The 25000-nt window shown below is 26.7% G+C and overlaps 2 protein-coding genes across 5 annotated transcripts in view; both read right to left on the reverse strand.

Annotated features, from left to right (window-relative positions):
- The window catches only part of LOC118441459 (uncharacterized), a 19892-nt gene extending 4901 nt beyond the window's left edge, over positions 1-14991 (reverse strand). The window contains exons 1-15 of the mRNA XM_085660179.1: positions 14775-14991; positions 14333-14577; positions 14075-14216; positions 13752-13892; positions 13185-13316; positions 11408-12639; positions 7738-11326; positions 7479-7650; positions 6551-6931; positions 5980-6228; positions 4727-5549; positions 4517-4639; positions 3820-3995; positions 3538-3710; positions 598-788 (exon numbers count right to left, since the gene is read on the reverse strand). Of these exons, the coding sequence (XP_085516305.1) occupies positions 598-788; positions 3538-3710; positions 3820-3995; positions 4517-4639; positions 4727-5549; positions 5980-6228; positions 6551-6931; positions 7479-7650; positions 7738-11326; positions 11408-12639; positions 13185-13316; positions 13752-13892; positions 14075-14216; positions 14333-14577; positions 14775-14828 (7823 nt within the window). The 5' untranslated portion in view covers positions 14829-14991. The remainder of the gene's footprint in view (positions 1-597; positions 789-3537; positions 3711-3819; positions 3996-4516; positions 4640-4726; positions 5550-5979; positions 6229-6550; positions 6932-7478; positions 7651-7737; positions 11327-11407; positions 12640-13184; positions 13317-13751; positions 13893-14074; positions 14217-14332; positions 14578-14774) is intronic.
- A 1881-nt stretch (positions 14992-16872) lies between these two features.
- The window catches only part of LOC118441422 (neprilysin-1), a 95773-nt gene continuing 87645 nt past the window's right edge, over positions 16873-25000 (reverse strand). For all 4 annotated transcript variants that reach the window (XM_085660281.1, XM_085660278.1, XM_085660279.1 and 1 more), the window contains 9 exons: positions 22454-22640; positions 21566-21742; positions 21295-21395; positions 20962-21017; positions 20307-20593; positions 19606-19764; positions 19458-19534; positions 18675-19082; positions 16873-18344 (listed from right to left, as the gene is read on the reverse strand). In XM_085660281.1, coding sequence (XP_085516407.1) covers positions 18983-19082; positions 19458-19534; positions 19606-19764; positions 20307-20593; positions 20962-21017; positions 21295-21395; positions 21566-21742; positions 22454-22640 — 1144 coding nt within the window. In that variant the 3' untranslated portion in view covers positions 16873-18344; positions 18675-18982. The remainder of the gene's footprint in view (positions 18345-18674; positions 19083-19457; positions 19535-19605; positions 19765-20306; positions 20594-20961; positions 21018-21294; positions 21396-21565; positions 21743-22453; positions 22641-25000) is intronic.

A 25000-nucleotide genomic window follows, 5' to 3' on the forward strand; every position in this document is an offset into this window, starting at 1 on the left:
ATAGATTTAAAATCTTAAGAGAATAAAACTTGCCATTACTTCTTGAAGTTTCTCAAACTTATTACTTTTTTCTTTTTCTTGTATTTACCGACATAATTATGTTCATAAATTTTAACATACATAATATATTATAACGTAATTATATCGTAAGCTTATTTATGAAACAATTAAAATTATTAATTTCATTTATAACAAAGATCAAACGTATGTACGTACATAAATACTAAAAATTTCAAAGACCAATCTAAAATTGAATCCAATTTGAATTTGAATAACAGTATTAATAAAAATCATTGTAAAACTTTCAAAATGAAAATCATTCATGACGATAATAATCGACGATTTCTCGTTGAATCGACTGAAACTATGTAAAATTTCGAACTACCCGAGTGCTCTTGAAGTTCTCGCACATTTTTCGAAGGATTCTCTCAAAGGTTTGAAAAATAGACACGAAGAGGCCACAGGGTGCAACATACATGCATATACCCATCCATACACATAGACACATACACATACACATATACACATATATAAAGAAACGTTTCACGTGTATGATCCGTGAAACGATCGTGCACAGGTCGATCCTCTCGAACTCACCCTGCACTGGCGACGCTATTGTAGTCGTTCCTGACTTCAATGTCGATCGCAGACACGTGCGGGGAATGGTACTCCAGAGCAAGGAACTCGCCGCTTCCGCTTCCGCTCACGTTGTACTTGATGGCCTCTCTCGGCACAGACGCGAAATTGCTCAAGAAGTAACAACCAGCTCGCCCAGCTTCCCGTGCTTCCTGTCGACACACACATGATGTTAAGAGATCGAACGTATAAACCTTCTCTCCCTTTCTCTCTCTCTCTCTCTCTCTCTTTCTCTTTATCTTTATTTCTCTTTTCTCATTTTCATTTGAAAAGTTAAGACCTTGCAGAACTGTTGTAATTTTATGTTAGAGTAGTTACAACTTGAGTTTGTCTACATGTTTTTCTACTCTCTTTCTACAAAGTTTAACAATAAGAGTAGAAGTTTTTCTTCAAGAGAGAGAGAGAGAGAGAGAGAGAGAGAGAGAGAGAAAGAGAGTGGGTGGAGGGGGAGAAAAAGAGGAATATGGAGAGAAAGAGAGAGAGAGAAAGAGAGAGAGAGAGAGAGAGAGAGAGAGAGAGAGAGAGAGAGAGAGAGAGAGAGAGAGAGAGAGAGAGAGAGAGAGAGAGAGAGAGAGAGAGGGGATTCAAGTACTGATTTGATGAACTGAGTAGCGATTGAAATGAGAAGAGTTGTAAAAGAAATCACTGTGTTTTTAAAATCTACCAGCAAAGTAGGATTTAATAATTTAACGTAGGATATATATAGGAGAGAGAAAGAGAGAGAGAGAGAGAGAGAGAGAGAGAAAATACAATAAAGTAAAAAAGAATAATATAAAACTAAAATATTAATTTTTCTGAGGATTAACTATGTTTATATTGTTAATAAGTATAGTATATAAATAATACGTAAATAATGTATTATTATAGTTAAATGTATCTTGATATAGATATGTGTTAATATTCTCTCTCTTTCTCTCTCTCTCTCTCTCTCTCTCTCTCTATATATATATATATATATATATATATATATATATATATTAATTAAATTATACATTATTAATAATTATATATAATATTATATAGTACAATAATAATTATATTATATAATATAATTGAATACAGAGTATAAATCATTTTCCAAGTATACTTATTCTTATAAATAACAAATTTTTTTGGTAACTTATATCACATTATTCTCAAAAATAAATCACATTGTCTTTAGAATCTCTTAAACAAAGTTGTGTGTTTATTACAAAAGAATATGACTGTTAAATAATTTAGTTTAGAATGTAAAAGATAAATAGATGTGTATGTAGTATGTAATAAAATAGAAAAAAAAAGTAATGTAAAATTAAAATATACATTGAATATTTATGAAAAAAAAAATATATATATATATATAATATATTAATAGGTATAATGTAAAGAATATATGAATGATACTTTAATGTTTTATCTCATTTAAATAACAAAATGACGAGTTATAATTATGAGTCTCGAAAACAAATTTAAATTATACCTCTATCGATTATGACTGCATAAATGATGATATATTAATTCAAGCATTCGGTTGCTTAGTAAAATGTCAAATTACATGTATTATGTAAATTATTCTTATATTCATTATGATTAACGTAACGCCAAATATATTTATCTTTCATTTTTAATATTTCTGATCAAAAGAAACTATTCTCTTTTTCATTGATCTATTAGAGATCAAAAAGGATTATTTTATATAATAACATATAAATATGATAAAGACGATATATGTAAATAAAAAAAAAAAAGAAAAAAAATGTGTATGTTCTTGTGTGTACCCTGTATGTGTATGTGTGCGTATATGTGTGTAAGTGTATGTGTGTGTGTATATGTGTGTAAGTGTATGTGTGTGTACATTTGAAAAATATAAAATATTGTCTATCGATAAACTTATCGAACATTTTTACGAGGATAAAGTAATTCAAGATAGGATTGGATTCGATCGGCATTTATCGATTCGAACCTCGACCGAATTCTTAGTTTCGTACTCGCTTCCGTTCGACGCTCAGGGAATATAAATTACTATAGCGAGGAAAGCTTACGCGTTTACTAGATTGCTATACCACGTCGTTATTATACGACGAGCGTGAATGCATACCTGTTTACGTATATGTATGTGTAATTATATGTATGCGTAAAGGTACATCCATATAAGTAGTACATAGTTATTATATGGATAAGAATAATTACATTATAGATACTTGCGTATTCATTTGCACACGATCGTTCCAAATTTAGCCGTTTGATATTCAAATGGTCAAGCCATTGGTATGCTCAAATCGAATGGAATATTACCCAACGTTTTACGTTTGATCAATATACTCGTCAAAGGACTAGTTTAATGAAAAATTTTAATATCCCAGGATGATATTTTGATTAAGGTAAGAGGTGATGTAATAATTTTGGAAAATTTTTAATACATACGCAATCTATAAAAGTTATTTAACAAAAAGAAAGAAAAAGAAAAACGATCTTTTATAGGATAATCTATAAGAATGACTTATATGTGTATTTGAAAGATCATCACTATATTCTATATGTCTAATTATTTCAATTATAATATATTATAATATATTATTACGTAGAATATTAATATTCTGATATTAATATATTTAATATCTTCACTCTAATTTAATCATACTGATATTCTCTAGATAAAGAAAAAATATTATATATATATATATATATATATATATATATATATATTATGTATATATATATAAATATGTATACATAAATATGTATATATAAGAGAATATTATTATTATAAAATATTATAAATATAATTATTATATAATTCTTATTATTATTTATATTGTTCTAATAATATTTATATATAAATATTATTTTATAAATAATATTAATACAAAGTAAAAAGAGAATAGATCTAATATCGTTTAAATCGTTTAGATCAATACGTACCCTGTCATGTTTCCAATAAGATAAAGGTTGATTTTTCAAACAGGTTCCTTCAAGACGTCTACAACGATCCGGTTGTTCAAAGAATGCTTTAAATCCCACGCCAACTTTGTCGCATTCATTTCCATCCTTGCTGATTTCGCTCGCTCTTACAATCAGATATTCTTCAAATGCATCTAAAAATCGAATAAAACATTGATCTTATCGATTTTGATCATAATTTTGTGAATGAAACTACGTGAATTATTGATTGAAAGTTCATTCAAAACTTGCATACTCATGAACCTTTAGATTGGCCGATCTTGGAATCTTTTCCCGTAGAAATAGAAGATGGTATCAGCAATCGATCCTTTTTAACATCCAAAGTAGCAGGAAATTGTTTTGATACTTCTCTTGTAGCACGATAAGTTATGGCAAGAGTGTCGTCATTGTTTCTATAACGTCTTGCAAAATTATCTAATCTGAAAATTGGTTATTTTGTTATTAACAAAGTTATTTAAATATTTTAATATAATAAACTTAGAAAATATTAAAAGTAATAATAATAGAAATGGAAAGTGTACTAATAATCAATCTGTGACAACTAAATTAAAATGATTAAATTATATGAAAAATATATTTTTAACAAAATTATAATAATCATATATATATATATATATATATATATATATATATATATATACATATATTAGTATATAAAATTTTAACTATTACAATATACTTTCATATAAAAAATTTGTAAATATTATTATATAAAATTTGTAACTGCATTAATATATATTGTTCTATAAAATTGCAATTGTTATTAAATATATACAATTATATTAATATAAAAATTATTACGAGATATTATTGCATAAAATAATTATATCGAATTATATTATTATTAATTAAAATTATTCTATAAAAATAAAATGGTGATGAGAGAAAATTTAAAAAAAATTTAAAAATTTTTAAATAAAAATATCATTCGAAGTCTCACCTTATCATTGAACGAGTTAAATCCTCCCATCGAGTAGTACCATCAGGTAAACTTCGTTTTTCATATAATTGAAGGGACACAGCTTGGTCTAATATCGGTTCATCCAAGCGATAAACAGAATACCTGGGAATATATCTGATCGATAAGAAGCATTCGGATAGCTATGAAAGGAGAGCTTATCCGAAGTACATATCTTCGGACTAAACTTACCACAGATCACTGAAGCGAAGGCAGTGGGCAGATTCAGAGTATTTCGATTCGTCAATGTCCAACGACTGATCGCGATTCGAACAATCCCGTCCACCACGGACTTGTTTACCATCTGTTTTAGATTGCCTCTGTCCTACCAAAGTCGATTTTGATTCTTTATACGTTTCTCCATTCATTTTCAAGATCTTTGATTTGTCCATTCCAATATTTTCATGAATACTCAACAAATTTCTCTTTGCCAATTTCAAAACCTTCGATTCGTTTATCACCATTTCTTCATTTATTTTCGAAATAGTCGACAAATTTTTTTTTATCAATCCCAATATCTTAAATCCATTATCATCTATCTCCATATTTGTTCTTTTTATCTTCGGAACAATCAACGAATTTCTTTTTATTAATTTCAAGATCTCAGAATCATCGATTATCATTTCTCTTTTTACGTTTGAAATACTCAATAAATTTCTTTTCGTCAATTTCCATTTAGTTTTGACCTCCGGTATGTCGAACATATTTTCCTGATTCTTCATTTTCTTTCTCTTCTTTTTCTTCTTTTTTTTCTTCCTTCGTATACCAGTTAGTTTCTTTATGTCATCGTCATCATCCATCTTCTTTTTCTTACGTTTTTCTATCTTTCGTTTATGGAGATCTGGAAAATTATCTTTGTCGGTAGAATTTTCCCTTCCTATTACACTTTTCAAATTCGACGAATCTTTTTCTATCGATGCATCCGATTCAATTACATTTCTAAGAGATTTCGAATCATTTGAATCTCGTGTATCATGTTTTTTCTTCTTCGATACTAATTTAGACTCTTTGGATGCTGAAAATACAAAAAAAAAAAAAAAAAAAAGAAAAAAGAATTTATTAATTATATTTATCTCTTTATCAATTTCCTTTATACAGGATGTTCGACGTTATCTAATTTAGGAAAAGAAAATCTAAATTTGTTAAAAAAAAAATTTTTACGTTTGTATTTTTAAATGATTAATATTTTAAAACACGATTTTATTGTATCGTTATCAGCAATTTCAGATATCAAGATAAAGAAAGAATTTTTTTATATAAATTTTAACAAGAATTCTTTTCTAAATTCTAAATGTTCGAACAAACTTTATGTTTATAATTTCAAACGTTTAATGTTTTTAAACATTTGCTCTTATTATGAGTAATTTAATAAAATTTTTAAATTACTATCAATAGACCCAGTATATTTTTTTATAATCCATAAATCATTTCAACAATATTGTTACCATGATTTTTCAAAAGCGATTCCAAATTAGCTTTGCCATTGGACTTGACACGATTCTTCTTTCTTTTCATTTCTCTTTTAACAATTGACGGAGTATCCATCGAAATTTTTGATTTTATTACTTGTCTGGGAAATTTCAAATCATTTGAATTTCGACCATTGATCTTTCTCTCCTTTCTTTTATCTTTTTCCAAAAACATTTGTTTCTTGTTTAATATAAGTGCAGTATGCGTATCGGTATCGTTGGGTACTGAAAGGAATTAAAAAAAAAAAGAAAAAAAAAAGAAAAAAGGAATCTATTAATTATTTTTATACTCTTCATAAATTCATTAAATATTTCAATTATTTCTCGTAAAATATACAAGGTGTCACCAATCTATTTAATCGATGCAGATTTAATAGCTCGTTCTAAATTTTCGAATGAACTTCATATTTATTATTTTAAACGATTAATATTTTTGAAATCGTTTGTCATTAACAATTTTGCATAATGATATATTACACCCAATATATTTTATTTATAATATATATATATATATATATATCAATAATGTATATAACAATATTGTTACCATAGTTTTTCAATAGCAATTCAGGAAAATGTTGTGGTTGGTTTTGGCGAGGATAAAATAGAAAAGATTTGTCGTTATTCTCGTGACCTTTTAAAAGCGATCGTTTAACAGAACTTTTAGATGATCCGTAGTTCCGTTGCTGTTGTTCCTTCATATCCGAGTTGAAGGAAGTTTGATAATACGGTCCTTTAGAATTCGCCTTTATCGAGGAGAGTAATTTCGAGGTGGAATCCAGAAGAGTATTCCTCCTTGTTTTCTTTTCTTTTATAGCAGAAGATCTCAATTCGACGAGTGGAAAAGTTGAGTTTCCAAGAGTGCCATTCGCCGATGATAACAAAGCCGGTATTATTGATTTCCGTGTATCTGGACCAAGAGTGACGTCTTCATCGAGACGATTTTTTTCTTTTCTTTTCTTTTTTTTTCTTTTTTTTTTTTCATCTCTTTCCTTTTTCAATTCCGATATTTTGTTATACATGTTTTTAAAGAGTTCCTTATTTTTCTTTCTGCTTTGTTTTTTTATTTCTTTTTTCTTATTCCTTTTCTCTTTTCCATTTGTTAATATTTATCTTATATTTTTTTTTTCGACGAACTTAACAATTAACAACTTTCGAATTTGAACTTTCGAATTCGAACTTTCAAACAGATATCTACTTTATCGACGAAATGAAAAAAAAAAAAAAGAAAAAAAAATATTGAATTTATTTCTTTCTTTCTTTATTTATTTAATTATGTTACAAAAGTTTCGTCAATTTTATACTTATTTAGTCATTATCATCAATAAGGAACTCTTCGTAATAATATCTACAAAAATTGCTTAATGATCGTGATGTTGAAAAAAAAAAAAGAAAAAAAAGAAAAAAGAAAAAAAGAGAAAAAGTTAAAACGAGAAAAATAGAAAAATGTACAAACTTTTCATTCCAAGTATTACCTTTATCCTCATCGATCTCGTCGCATTTAGTTTTAAAATTTGTTAAATTCGATTCGTAGAATGTATCATCATCTGGCACGATAATATGTTTGTAACGCATCTGAGAGGAGTCCCTGATCTGATTTTTCGAATTTGATGAGGCCATATTGCTCGACCGAAGGAATCCTTTTAACTTTTCAATAAAATTCGAAATTGCCAATGCATTTTTTTCACGTACTTTCAAAATTTCTTTTTTCAACATACTCGATGTTTGATTTACCTTCGTAATTATCGTTGTTGTAGTTGAACTAACTTCATTAACAGTTACTGGAACATTCGTAGAAATAGTCTCATTATTTTTCATTTCTTTAAGAGTAACTTTCGTTCGGAAACAATTATCTCCCCCAATGGTGGTCGTCGATGTCGTTGTTGTTGTTGTTGTTGCTGCTGTTGCTGCTGCTGTTGTTGTTGTTGTTGCTGCTGTTGTTGCTGCTGTTGATGCTGATGCTGTTGATGCTGATGCTGTTGTTGCTGTTGTTGCTGCTGTTGTTGTTGCTGTTGTTGCTGTTGTTTTCATTGTTGTCGTTATTGTCGTCGTCGTCGTCGTCGTCGTCGTCGTCGTCGTCGTCGTTTTATTCAAATTCTTTTCAATCGTTTCGGTCGATTTAGTAATCTGTTTGACGAATATATCAGGCATATTCGTTAGTAATACTTGAATTGGTGGTTGTTTGGACGATGATTCATATTCAGTTATCTTCGAAATTTTCGTAGTCTCGATCGAACATTCCTTTTGATCTTGCAATTTTTCAGTCGATTCAGGCGTAGTAGTATCAACCATTACTGTGAATATTATTGAGGTTGTCAAATCGATATCAGATGTTGTTTTACTGTCATTACTACTGGTAGTTTTCAATACGTCAGAATTAGAAATATTAAGAAATGGTAGATACAAATTCGAATCATAAGAATTACTATTTTTTAAATTATTAGAGGAATTATTTGTCAAGGACGACGACAACGATGGACAAGGTTTGTCCGGTATTATTCTAAAAAATGTGACATTGCCGTAAGTCAATTTCTCGTCGTATTTCGAATCATCTTCTTGATAATTTTCTGCCTCCTTTTTCTCCCTAGCCAAATTGATCTCTCTCGAAAGTTCAGGATTATCATCATCCGAATAATCCGAATAATAATTATCATTTTCTTCTTCGATCGATGATACAGAATTTTCATTGAAAATTGCATTTTTCGGATCAAATATAAAAAGTTTTTGATCAGGCTTACCCTGATCGTTAGGAAGTCTTTCGAGTTTATAACTGTCATCGTCAAAATTATTTCTTGATTCCAACGAAGAATATATATTGTTATTATTTCGCTCGTTAAATTTTTGATCGTTGTCGTTGTTGATTAAAAATTGATCCGTTCTATCGTTGTTCTTAGATAACACGTTAGATTCGATATTGAACGGTAAATCTTTTCGATCATTAATCTCATTCAAATTAGAATTTTGCTCATTGAAATAATTATCATTGTTCATCATATCTATATCCGATTCGACGTCAGGTACAGCAACGAAAGCAATTGATATTGGACGTCCATTAATACCACCTTCGACGTGAATATTACCATTAACAGAAATATCAATGTCTTCGTTTTTTTGATCATTAACATCGTATCCTATTTGTTTCGGATCGATCGAATCATTTTCCAAAGTTTCGAAAGAGGATCTTGATTGTTTCGAACGAGATTGATCGTTGTATCTTAAATTATTTTCTGTTTGATATATTCGATTATTATTGTCCAACGAGGATATCTGATCTTCGTACTTTTGATTTTGATTTAAAGTTAATTCGTCGTTGGAATTTTCTGAATTAAAATCAAAATTCTTTCGTATTTTTCTAACGTCGTTTGATCTTTCAGGATTATAATTCAGATAATAATCGCGTTTCGAATAAATCGGAAGATCAATGACATTTTTCTTAACAACCTTTAATTTGTCATTGTAAATTTTATTTCTATTCAATTTAGAATGTGAATTGCTACGATTCGCTATCACCCTGGCCATATGTTTGATATATTTGTCAGCATTCATAATGCTTTTATGATCATTGGAACTCTCGTATAATTCATCGTTCATAGAAATTCTTTGTTTCGACGAAGTAACAGTATTTAGATCGATCATTTCATTTAAACGATTATCACGATCCTCATTCTCCCTCCCTAGAGTGGTTTGTTGATAATGATAATCTTCGTATTCAAAACTTTGTGGTTCATCATATTCTAAGGAATGTTTCATGCCACGTAAATTATTGTTCGAACGATCGATCGATAATAATCGTCTTATAGATCGTCCACGATCGTGCGAATATTTATCATCAATATCGTCGTAATCGTCTTTGTTGTCTTTGTCGTCGTTATCAAAATTATAATCATAAAATATAATATCGTTGGTACTTCTACGATCATTCTTAATATTTTTATTCAATAATTTATTATTGTCATATATTAAATTATTTCGACGAAGATCACGAATGATATTGTTTCGTTCATTTATAAATATTTTACTTTTATCGGCCGTTTGATAAATTAACGCCAAGTTTCTACCACCTGACGAATTTATCTTCTTTAAGGCGATCTTAGCATCGTCTAGATCGAGATAAGGGACAACATTTCTTCTTGGATTACCAACGGTCGTACTATTTAAACGAGAACGACTTATAATCAGATCAGAGATTTGCCTCGCTTTCCAGGCACTCGGTTGAACGTTTGTACGATATCTGGATTCTTGAGCTCTCTCCGTGGACTTCTCCACTCCATTTACCGGATTCAACGAGAAAGAGGATTTATTTGAAGGTATTACTTTGTTTAAGGGAAGTCTATTGTCTTTAAACTTCTCAACATTAGTATTTGAAAACTTTACTATTGGAATATTAACAATTACAATTTTTTTCCTAATATCATTTATACATTTCTTTTCGTTAATATCTTCGGAAACATTTGATTTCATCATTTTATCGTTGCTTTTGTTATTATTATTATTATTATTATTATTATTTTGAATTTCAATATTTTTTAATGTTTCATTAAGTAAATGTTTCGATTGGTCTAAAGTCTCCTCTTTCAAAACTTTCTTTATTCGATCAAATTTCTCTTCGATAGTTTTATCGATATTATTATCATGAGAATTTTCCTTCTTTAAAAATGGATTGTCCGTAGAATTGATATCTATGGCCGAATTGAAATATTTATCATCGACATGATCGAACGATTCATCTAAAAATATTTGAATCATATTTTGCGTATCGTTTTTAAAATCAGACGTATTAATAGGTATTTTTGTCAAATTTTTTTCGTCGTTCATCGACGCGATAGATTTCTTCGATAGAAAATTATTTTTCTTTATATGAAAATTATTATTCTTTCGACAAATATCTATTCGTTTATCTTTCAATTTATTTCGATAAATTTTCTTAGATCTATCAAAACGCTTTGATGATCTTTTATATCTATCAATCAATATCGTAATATTACTATGTTTTTGTGCAAATATAAATAATTTATCCTTATCCTTTATATTTCCTTCGTTGTTAGAGCTATTATATTGTTTATTAATGATCGTTGGATTATCGTCAAAGTTATAATTTATCACGTTAATATTTTTATTCGGATTAATCGATATATCCTCGTCCGTTGTCAAGAGGCTCGTTAAAAGTGCAAACACGTAGTTTTCATAGGAATTAAACGAAGAGTTCGCAGACTTGTTAACGGTTGAGTTGGATGAAAGGACCGAGAGAACATTATTAGTCTTTGATTTGTTCGATATCGACGTCGACGTCGTTGTCGTAGTCGTCGTAGTCGTTGTCGTAGTCGTTGTCATAGTCGTCGTCGTCGTCATCGCCGTCGTCGTCCTCGTCGTCGTCGTCGTCGTTTTCATTTTCGTTTTCGTCGTTTTAGCGATACTACTAATCGAAACATTCTCTGTAGTAAAGTACCCAGTGAATTTCATTTTCCTCGGAACTTCAATATCGCGCGATTGATCTTCATAAATCTTCTTGAAAGTTCGAAACGATCGTCTTGGAAACTGCTTCAATCTCGAAGAAGCAAGCAAACACGTAGACCTCCTGGAATTTGATTTCCCTTCATCTTCCTTTTTCTTTTTTCTCATTTCATCGTCATTTTTTCTTAAATCGAAACAATCCTTCGTCCCTTTACCATTTGTTCGCATATACATAGGATTTTCTATAGTCGAATGCATTGAGAATCCATTCGTTTTCATTTCGATGTTATTGTCAACGAATTCATTTCTTTTCGAATTTTTATATATATATCGTGTCAATTCTACATTTCTCGTACTACGATTCGTCCTTTTATCTTTTCTCATTTTCTTAAGAGCATCGTATGCCTTTTCCAATTCGGTCAGTTCGTCCATTAAATTTTTACGTTCGTTTTTGCCGATGTCGTCGATACGATCCTCGTAATTTTTCGAATTTAAAGTACCCGAGACTATAATACGAGATTCGTCGACGAAATTTTTCGAATTAATTGACGATCTATTATAACTCTCATTTAAATTCCTTGATTCTCTTATCGCTTGATCTTTAATGCTATCGATATACGGCTCGATTTTTCCTTTGCTTTGCATTTTTGGAGAAAATAAAATAGTTCTTATTAATGCCGATGTCGTGTCCTCGATATTCTCATTTTTAATCAGATCTGATTTTATTACTAAGTTATTCTTCGATCTATTTTTATCTTCGTTTCTTTCATAGATATCTACATTATCGACATTGATATCCGTATTATTTGCGATTATATTTTTATTATCGACATTAATATCTTTCTTACCGACGTTGATTTGTTCATTATCGATGTTGTTACCTTCATTATCGACACTCGATACATTATTACCGACATTATTCTGTTTCAATCGTCTACTGGTGTATATCAAATGACCTTCCTTCATTCTTTCCGTTTTATCGGTACGTGCAACAGCTGATAATTTGGAATCATTGAAGGATTGTTCGTATGCATTACGAAACGTCGTCGACCTGTTGCTCGATCTGTTTACACTCCTTTTGTCTTTCGTCTCTATCTTCGAAGAAAAATTTCCAACTGATTCGTTCAATTCTTTTCTCGTCTGACGCGATCCATTCGCTTTGGAATGGCACGAACAACAGAATCCCTATAATCGAGGAGATAGATTAAATTTTTCAGAATTTTATAAGGAATTAATTTAAATTTGACAATTGAAAATTTTATTATTTCGCGCTCAATATCTATCATTTTTTATTCCTTCTATATAATGGATTACTTTTATGAAAATTTTTAAATAAACAAATGATAAAATCGTTTAAATACGTTTTCCATTCTTCAGGAATTTTTTTTTTTTTTTTGTTACTTTCTAATGGCAATAAAATATTATTATTATTATTATTATTATTATTATTATTATTATTATTATTATTATTATTATTATTATTATTACTATAATTATATTGCACAGAGTGTCCTTATATATTTTTATATTATTATATAAAAAATTTATGTATCTTTATATTATTGCAATTAACATTAATCTTAATACTTTGGACATTAGAACTTTGGACATTAGAAATATAAAATTTATAATCTGATATTTTACTATTTTCAAAAGTTTAACCAATAATACCAGTATTACAATTAATTATATAATATTTAATTAATTAAATCTGATTTATGGATTCTTACCTGACTAAAAGGAACAAGATTTCCATTTTCATATATAAGACCACATGTAGGATTTTCTATACCATCGTTACATCCCGTATAATTAACATGTTGATTGTTAATAATCTGCTCCTTTGCTTCGGCATTGACAACCTTTTATTGTATAAAAAAAAAAAAAAAAAAAAAACAAAAAAAAATAAGAAAGAAAGAAAAAAAATAAAGAAAAAAAGAAAATATAGATTCTCCATCGTTTGATTGTAAATTTAAAAATTACAAATTATCTTTACGATTTCATCGTAAATCCAAAAAATTTATATATTATCATTACGATCATATTCTATATTGATAAATCATAAATAATCTTTCTTTCCTTTTCCTAAATTATCGACGAAATCGTCTACGTTATTGAAATAATTTTTATTAATTCGTTAAAATCAAATAACTAATTAATTTAATATAATTGAACAAAGTGTCTTTTAATTAACAAAAACCAATTATTATTATTATTATTATTATTATTATTATTATTATTATTATTATTATTATTATTATTATTATTATTATTATTATTATTACTTTTATCCTTACCTTTTCAAATTTCAAGCCGTACAATTGTAATACCGATTCCTGGCGAACTTTAATAACATAAGGATTCTGCAAACGTGATTTCTGCATTGTAATCGGATCTAAAGCATGACTGACTACTATGTATTCTTCCTCTGTTCTAGTCTGACATAATTAAAAATTTTTTATCCTTTAATATGGTACGAATGAACGAACATCATCATAACATTTTCTTGTATCAAATCAATACAATGGAAATTTTAACAAGTTACGCAAAACAATTTATTTATAATGAAAAAAAAAGATATATATATATATATTCATCAATGATAGAAATAAATAAATACCTTTCCAATGTTATTTAATTTCAACGTTATGATCAACTTTCGACGACAATTATGTATTTGTTCACGATCTGACGATGTCTCGAAATTCTCATAGAACGTTTCATTTTTATTAATATAATTCATTCCTGCACGTTCATCGAATCTAAATCGTAAATATATGGAAGACAAAAAAAAGAAAAAAGAAAAAAGAAATCAAAAAATTTTTTTTTTATTTCATTATACGAATCAAACCATCGTTATATATAATAATTATCTTACATTTCTTCGGATGGTTCAGAACAACGAACTAAAATTGCTCTGATCTCAATCGACGGTTCTCGATCAATTGGAAATCTTCGTTGATATTGAATAGTTTGATCATAAAATTCACGCTTAGATACACGAAATTGACAATCAGGATTTTCGGATGGATGTAAATATGGGAATTGATGATCATCGATCGACGATCCATATGTAGAAAATTGTAACAACGTAGTGTATGGACTTAATAAATTAACGATCACCTACATTATATAAAAATAATAAATTTGAAATGATGAATTTAATATGACGTTAATAAATATTTAAAATATATCGTATCCATTATATGTACGTTAAACATAAAATGGAATAATTCTTTTTTTTCTTTATTTCTTTTTAATATATATCTATATATATATACATAAATAATATATTTAATATATCTATTAATAAATCTTACCTGTGTCATTATCCAGATAATCCTAAACGAGCATTGAATTGGCCTAGGTGGCATTGTAAAATATCAGGTGGTACGTTTCGATCGATTATCGAATTCATTTCCAAAATGAAACGTTAACTCGACAGATCTGTCGAGATTTATTATTATCAATCAAAGAAATATTGAACATATGAGTGTTCGTTCCGTTAGAAATATCTTTGAGTTATAAGAGGTTATAACGAATTATCCAAATTTATTTTTATACTTGCAGATGTTCACTATTGTTGTTCCAAAAATATCGAGTATATATTATATATATATATATATATATATATATATATATATATATATATAAATATATATATATAGAAAAAAATGATTTTTTTCTTTCTTTCTTTTTTTTTTTTTTTTTTTAACGAAGAAAATTATTTCAAGATATGAATCTTGATTACCGTTCTTTTTACTTTTTTTTTCTATTTTTCCTCACAGCAAAAAACTCGCTTTCGTCTCGGACAGTTCGTCGTGATAGATACTCTTTTGGGAATCTCGTTTCGATAATCGAAATCAATATCGTTATGGATTTTAATCGAATGTTTCTAATATTCGTACTTAGACGGTGCGTCAATTTCACAGCGCCAGATTTGAAATAACATAATTCAAACATCTTTATAACATATTATCTTTCATACATATATATATATGTATATATATGATTTTTTTTAATTGCATTTATATTCAAATAATTGTTTATATCATTGATTATTATTTTAACAAATAAATTAATTATATTATTTGTTATAACGAATAAGCTAATTATTTTATTCCTTTTTTTCTTTTTTCGTTTTTTAAATAAAAAAAAATATTGATCGATATAAGAATATTATATTAACCATATTATATTGATATTAAGTAACCTCTAATCATTCAATTAAACTTGCAGTTCAAATAATAAAATGAAATATTTTCACATTTATATTATATATGAAAAAAAAAAAAAAAAAATCATCGTACGTCAATGATATATTGAATGATATTTTGAGAAAAACACTAATATATAAATCATATTTATTTGCATCATGAGTTATCAGCCATTTATCTTTACAACGGTGTTCCAGTAATGCGAAAACATGCTTACGATTTGAAGGTTATGTTTGAAGTGTGGGCCGAATCCCGTGCACGAAAACGAGTTCTACGTATGTTTAAAGACGATCGAAATACTAATGTGTCTCCTATTTATATATATTTATATATATATATATATATATATATATATATATATAATTTCTTTTTTTGTTCTTTTTAATTGATTTTATTTCTTTTTTTTTTTTGAAATTCATTCCTGAACTCGTCGCACGACGATCGGACCGTCGAATTTGTTTAATAAGGAATGCTTAAGAATATCACAGATCGCGATTCTTGCGTCAAAGCGCCAAAAAGTCGCAAAGACACGATTATTTCAAGATAATATACGAGCTTCGCTTCTTTTTCATTTCTAATTTGAATACTGGCAGAAAAAATTATCGAAGGAATATTCTCTCTCTCTCTCTCTTTCTCTCGCACTCTCCCTCTCTCACTCTTTCTCTTTCTCTCTCTCTCTCTCTCTCTTTCTCGAAAGATAAATTTTTATTTACCTGCCCACACGATTTAAATGAATCTTTTATTATTATATCAGCAATCGCATAATCTAATGAGCCAAGAACATAAAAGCAAGATCAATTTCACAATAGCTATAATGATTGATTGATTGATTGATTGATTATTTATGGACGTAGAGGTACACAATCTTTCAGATAATCGATTAAGTATTTTAATAATATGACGTGTAACATCTTATTATTGAATTCTATATTTTTTTTTCTTTTTTTTTTTTGCTTAAGAACGTGTACGACTTATTTATTTTTGTTTTTATCTATGCACCAAGTGCTCAAGAAATATTATTGTTATGAAGCCTAATCCTGTTTTTTTCCCCCTCTTAATATACATATATATATATATATATATATATATATATATATATATATATATATAAAGTATGATAGTATAAATTTATATATTCTTTTGAGATAGACAGTTTTAATAAAGATTCTAATTATTCTATAGATTTTATTGCTAGATACGTGTAAATAAGCATGTATAAAAGATAATAGATAAAAAATGAATGAATTATTCATGTATTATGGAAAATACTTTTGATAGTTTCTGTATTGATGATTTTCTTTGAAAAAAAAAAAAAAATTCCACATGTTTTCTTCCAAGGATTCAAATAATTTGATGCCTTTCTATATTGTAGATTCATAGTAATCGAACGAATATTTTATCATTAGATAACTTTAATAGCTTTTTCATTTTCTTTCAAATTATTTCAAAATGATTTAATCGTTTTTTTTTCTTTTTCCTTTTCTTTTTCTTTTTTTTTTGTAAGACTGTGCACCTCTAAGTTCATTATCATGAAATATCATAAAATGTTTACAACTATCATAAAATGTTTTCTTAACTATAATAAATATATAAATCAAGAAGTAAATATTTTAATGCTTTACACAGTACGTATTATTTACACAATTGATCGTGGACTAATGAAAACGAAGACAATCGGTGCTAGAAAAGAATTAAATTACTTATAATTCCCTTATAATATAATACCTAACAGATCTATGGTTTTCAAATCTATGATTAAACATGAAATAATTATATCTGAGGATAACTTGTCGACGGCATTAATGATATACGATCACTTTTAAAATCTCTCAAGAATTCATTTGTAGCAATTGCTTTTGCGCAAACGAAAATGCTTGACTCTTTACATGTCAGTGTTTTCCAAACTATTAGAATATAATTATAATGGATTATTGATTATATCAAATTATTAATAAATATATATAAATTTTTTAATTCTAAATAAAATTTCACCGAGATTATCTGACTTTAAATTATATTTTATAAAATATAATCTTTTTAAAATAAATCTTGTTGCATATATAATATAATTTTTATATAATAATTATCATTATATTTTACGTAAAATATAATTCTTACGGAATTATAATTATAAGCTTGGAAAACATCGTTTTACGCAACTATTTTCTCAATTATACTGTATATGGCTTAGATTATTTTCTAATTGAATTTGTTGATTCCCAATTAGAATGATCATTCCTTCGTATCTACAAAATTGCAATCTGAACAAACAAATTAGCTTCTAAATTTTTTCATCTTTTCTTGCGCGTTAACAATATATACACATACACACTTTCCTTTTTGTACATGCATACTTTCATCTCCTTCCTCTTTCTTTTTCTCTCTCTCTCTCTTACTCTCTCTTTTTCTTTTTCTCTTTCTCTTTTTCACGTTTTTTTATTTCATACCTCTCTTATCATCATTAAATTTTATTGCTTTCACTATTATAACCTAAAATCCTAAAGCGCCTTAATTAGAGAAATAACATCGATGGCATTTTAAAACAGCCTTTAATACGACAAAAAACGTATTGCCGTTTGTTACATACTAAATAAGCTTATGGATCCATCGTATCGATCGTTCCATCGATCTTTAAGAATTTCATCAAAGAATATTCTCTTTTATGTTTATCAGCTGAAACAATTAAAATATATATATATATATATATATAATATTTTTCAGATTATAATTCCATTTAAAAGAGTTAGATATTAAATTCATATAAGAAGAAAGCACAACATTTTAGCGGGAAATTTAAAGATAAGAATATTCGATATTGGAACACAATTAAAACACGATTATAATACGTATGATACTCGAAATTGATTTTAAATAATTAAAAATTTTATTTTTATTATTTTATCATTATTATTATTATCATTATTATTATTATTATTATTATTATTATTATCATCACTTTTGTCAATTAATTGTTTAATGTTACATAATGGAAACAATACTCACCCTGAATCGATGGATTTCAACGAAGGAACAATTTTTGACGATTCCCAAAAATATATATAAAAAAAAAAGACAAACTACATTTCGTCAAAAAAAAAAGCTTTTCTCCTCAAAAGCTTTTGTTTTCTTATCTTTTTTTTGTCTTGTGATTCGTTTCTTTTCTTTTTTCTTTTTTTTTTTTTAATTCTAATACCAAACGACGTGAGTCTCTTTCTCGAAAAGAAAAAAGGCGCGCTTCGTTGAGCCGAGTCCATACAGCTGACATAATTTCATAATTATCATGGTGTCCGACCGTTCTCATTGCCCTATTGTCACCAAGTAGTGCATTTACTCACAGGATTCATTTTAGATCCAATCGGACAGCGAAATGCTTCCGCAAATGCTTGTGAGTTCATCATTATACCATTGACCCTGAAAATAATATTATAAAATAAATTAATATTATAATAAAATAAATTAATATTAATGAAATAATAAATTTAATTAATCGAATATTTAACGAGTTATTTTTTTCCTTTTTTTTTTGTAAACTAATCTTTCTCTTGTGCTTGAATAAAAATCATATGACAATATGCGGATATTTCTTTTTTTTTTTTTTTCTTTTTTTAAATATTTATATCATAATATTAGATAAAATATTAGATCAATATAGAATAATTTATCAGATTTAAATCTTTAATATCCTACATTTAAATAAATAAATAAAAAAATATTGTATTCGATATATTTTATTGATAACTCTGTCTGAAAAAAAAAGAAAAAAGAAAAAAGAAAAATAGAAAGTACCTTTCAGGTTGAGGAGTATGATAATCAAGTTCAACGGAGAGGATATAGGCCTCGGCAGTCATGTTAGAACAATAAGTCTGTAAAGAAAAAAAACAGGATTCATATAAATTTCAACTTTCTAATTTTTTATTAGTATCAATCAACGAACCTGGGCGGCGCTTATGAAAAAAAGTTGGCTAGATCGAAGTCCTTCCAAGCCAGGAAGACTTCGATCCTTTCCGTTGGTTAATGAATGCCAAGTTTTATGAGATATTTGCAAGGCCCCTATATCAGCAACATTTTCATTCCTCGTTACATTCCAATCAAACTAGAAAAAAAGAAAAAGAAATTTTTTTTCTCTATTTTGATTTATGCGATTGCTAGCAAATGCAAAAGTACATAAATATTAATATATTATAAACTTAATAAATTTAATAAATATATATATATGTATATATTTATTAAATATTAATAATAATTAATAATATTTTTTATTATAAATAAAAATATTATAAAAAAATATTATAAATAAAAATAATAAGTGTGTATATATATACATATATATATATATATATATATATATAGTGTGTAACATAAATAATAATTCTTATGATTGTATAATAATATTAACTTTTTACATTTTAAAAAATTGTTCATACAATTTTTATTATTTATTATTTATTATTTTATTATTTATTTATTTTAACATAATCTACTAAATTGTATTACTAAAAATAAAAAAGAATGGACAAATTTTAAATGTAACATGTGATCCATATAATATTATATTCATATTGGAAAAAAAATTCTAGTGCCTATATTCAGTTTCCTATTTTACATAAAACAAAGAAAAATGTAAAACATCGATACCTGAACGGCAACATCGTTTCCATAAAACTGAACTTTCCGCCAAAAACTTCTTGCATAAAGCTTAGCAACACACTCGATTCTAGCCTCGAGCCGTTTCCAAGATTCTGTGGTGATCCATAACCATTGATCGACGTTTAGATCAGGATCGAGAGGCAAGCGACGACGATGGAGATCGAAGGCATGAAGTATTTCATGGGCGACTACTGATCCAAGAGTTGCGTGAACAGCATAAGCTGGACCACCATCCCAAGACCATGCCCAGGAAGTCATCATGGCCAAAGGTATTCCTTGAATAAACAAAAATCGACATTTTATAATAGATCCTTCTTTTTTTTCTTTTTTTTTTGTTTTGTTTCTTAAACCGATTAATATAGCGATAATAGCAATAAAAATTTTTAATATTTTATATCTAAATAAGTAAAAATATGAATATTTTTTATTGAACATTTTAATATCGCTTTATTAGTTAATGAAATATTATACCATCGAATTAAAATTTAGATAACATAATTATTTGAATGGATCTATCGTTGTGTTTATTTAGGTATAAAATAAAATATTTTATTAAATACATGAAGAAAATTGAATTTTTTTTTTTTTTTTTTTTTATAATAAATTCTCTCTTTTGTAGTATTTAATTTTTTGAACGACTTACCAATCGTATTCGTTGACGATTCATAATAAGCATTCACTGTATAAGGATGACGGCGTCTGTGAAAATTTTACATCATTTACTTTTTTTATTTTGGACATCTAATTTATATCTAAATATAGAATATAAAAAAAGAGAATCTCTCTTAAAGTATTAATATATTATAAATATATATATATACAGTGTAAAGTATCTATTATATTAATTATATCCAGAGCTTAGATTTAGTTCTGACAGATTTAGTTTCAGCATACAAACTAAAGCTCGATTAACAACAAAACATAGATATATATATATATATATAAATTAATTATTAATAAATAAAAATTGTCTTACTTTTCAGTGACATTTCTTCGTAAAACTTTATCGTCAACGGTACGAATTTGTTTGAATCTTCGTAGTACCGTAAAGAAAAAGTTGTCAGGATCGATCACAACCTGCAGTAAGAGAGAGAGAGAGAGAGAGAGAGAGAGAGAGAGAGAGAGAGAGAGAGAGAAAAAAGGAAGGAAAAAAAAAGTGAGAGAGCAAAAAGGAAAAAAGAAAAAGTAATTAAATGCCATTCGAACGTGAAATAAAAAGGATCATTTAAAAATAACATGATCCTTACCTCGGCCATATCACGAGCCAATAATGTGTCGTTGTTAAAACCAGGCCACACGTGAAATCTTCCTTGCAACGTTCTAAGTTTAAGTAATGCCTGCGTTCTCGTTTCTTCATCAAGCCAAGATTTTACTAAAATTCGTTCTGCGACAGTTTCCTTAACTCTTTCGAATAATCCACCAACCTATCGAATCCACGAAACAAAATTTATTAACATTCTGATTAATTTATAATGATTAAGAGATAAGGACAATCACAATTTTAAGCTTTTTAAAAATACAAGTGATAATATTTTTAATGTACTTCTAGTTCTTTTTTTTTTTTTTATTAGAATTAGAAATTATTTGGAACAAAAGTTATAATTTAAGTGAAGTTAAGATTTAAAGTAGAAAGAAAAAAAAAATTTAGAGGAAAAAGAAAAGTTATAGCTAAAGTAAAGTTAAAATCGATTAAATATTAGAAATTATTTATAATAAAAAAGAATTGTTAATAAGTTTAATTTGAATTATTTTAAATAATTCATTCATTTTTACTTGAAATAAATTACATTGTTTAATAAATAATCAGAGATAAGATGTTTAAAATATTTTTATACATGGATTATACCAAAGATAATGAGAGATGCATTAAGATTAGATCTAAAATTATTAAAATTAAGAAAAGTTAATTTAAAACTATAATAATTAAATTAGCCTAATATATATATATATATATATATATATATATATATATATATATATTCTAATGCATCAAACAGTCATTTTAAAGGATTACATTCGAGTTTAATATAATCAAGTTTATATTCGACAGAAATAGCATTTGAAATTCTCCATTAGTTTTAATTAAGATTGAGAGGAGAATGAAAATATAATAGAAATCGAATAAACGATCTTACTCTATTCCCTAAGGTCTCCAAATATTCTGAACTGTATTGCTGAACATATAAAGCACCAACGAATTCTCCAAAAATATTCTTCGTCAATTTATAACAGGAATTGTCCCAATCCTTACTGGCAGTCACGTTTACGATATCGTGCAATGTATCAGCAGCGTAAAGCAGCAGCAATCCGTTATATATAATCCTTTGAAATAAAAATGAAACATAAATCAAATGTAATAGTAATTAAAAATATTAAATATAAAATCAATGTTTTCTCTATGAAAGATATCAAGAAATAGTTAATCGAATAATTATAAACAAATTGACATCACATTTTTTGTTGTTTTTTTTTTCTCTTTTTTTTTATTTTAAATTGCAACAATGTTTTTGTATCAAAAAATGATATGTCAACTTGTAACTTGAAATAAATTGACTCACCCTATAGAATTTAAAATTCAATATATTAAAATCTTATTAAAATATTAAAGATTTTTTTTTTCTTTAAATCAATGTAATTATAATAATAATAACTATTATTATTTTTTTGTTTTATACAAGCATTTATCATTAAATGTGACTAATAATTAAAAAAAAAAAAAAGAAAAAAAAAAGAAATCGTTCGGTGAATAATATAATTTAATATAATTTTTGAAATAATTATAAACAATTATAACCATTATAAAAATTAATATATATATATAATTTTTCATTAATAAAATTATTTTATTTGTACTTTTATCGACAAATATTTGCAGCTATGATTTTGCAAATTATATTTGCAACTAAATTTTGCAAATATAAAAGTGAAAGAGGATTTATAACAGCAAGATCATGATCAATAATTTGAGAAGAAAATGAGCCGTGTGCATCTATAATCTTCATTAGGCATTAGAGGCGTGTAACATTGTCAGTGACGATATTTCATCGAAAGGGGATAATAACTTCGACGTCGCAGTAGTGCACAGCTGGTTAGGAAAGCGCGAATGAATTAGTACCATCGATTTTTCCCTTTACTGCGGCATAATTCTTGCGAATGCATATAACGTGTTTGTAGAAGAAAGTTAGTCACGTGATATGTTTGATCTCGATAGACCGATGTGTCTTGTACAGATTGAAAAAAAGAAAAAAAGAAAAAAACATTTTAATTCATTAATCATACTTAAATTTTAATTAATTTTTTTCATTCAAATTTATGTACATATATATATATATATATATATATATATATATACATTATATTTATATATTTATAATAAAGTAACATTATTAATTATTTTATTTTTTACAAGAATTAGAAACAAAGTTTCAATATGTTTTTTATGTATGCTATATATTATACATTAATTAATTCTTTCAGACAAATGGAAAGTTAGATTAATTAATTAATATATTAATTAATCAATTATTAATATTAACATCTATCTATTTATTATCTATCTATTTAATAACAAATAAGAAATTATATTATTCTTTATATTATTATTATTATATATATTAAAATAAATAAAATTATATATAAAATAACATTAAATTAATTATGTATAGATATATACTATATAATTTGAGAAAATTTGAGACAAGAGAAAGAGAGAGAGAAAAAGAGAGAGAGAGAGAGAGAGAGAAAATGAAACAGAGAGAGTCAGAATGTGGCATTTTGCAACAATGTTGACCTTGTTAGCATATACATACACTTAGTGGAATGCATACTCGAGTGATTATCGTATAAGCAGCTACGTTTGGCTCGCGTTCCTAAATGTCGACACTATGTGTATTGTATATATCTCTCTGACCGTGGAAAATGATCCTGGATTATTAGAAGACAGCACTATTGTTTCTAATCAAATGTATTTACTAACATTTATTACATATTTGTTAACACGTGTATCAAAAATTTTATTTCCCCGATTATCTCTTATTTTATCTTGTTCATATCTTTATCAATTTTCAATTGTTTTTTTGAATTGATCGCAAAGTTTCGTTCATTTAAAATAAAAATTTATGTAAAATTAAATATTCATCATTGTTAATTGATATATAAAAATGATCGAATTTTTATTAAAAAGAAATAAAGAAAAAATAAAAAATAAAAATGGAATGTTTGAATAAAATCACAAAAAAATTAACGTATAATGATTAATAAGTATGATATTTTATAAAGACAATCATTTAAGCATAACTTTTCTAAATTCTAATATCAATAACATTGACGAAATCATTCTGATAAATAAAAAAGTTATATATAATATAAAAACGATGAATTGTTTATATTATAATTTTAGATATATTTTTTTTTTTGAATAATTTAAAAATTCACGAATATACAAATTATCGTAAATATTGATCGTTTATTTATAACAAAACAAATATATCAATATATTGATAATTTTATAAACATAAAATAGATCGCGAATATTGCTTTCTATTTATTTATTTATTTATTTATTTATATTTATTTTTATTTATTAAAAAACTTGGAATATTTATTTTGTCAAATTTTTCTTTACGTTAACATCTTTTCTTTTTTCACTCAATACGAGTTTCAAAGAATTTCCAGATACCGAT

The sequence above is a fragment of the Vespa mandarinia genome, chromosome 11 (genome assembly GCF_050613455.1).
Source record: "Vespa mandarinia isolate Hongniang chromosome 11, ASM5061345v1, whole genome shotgun sequence".
NCBI classification, from domain to species: domain Eukaryota; kingdom Metazoa; phylum Arthropoda; class Insecta; order Hymenoptera; family Vespidae; genus Vespa; species Vespa mandarinia.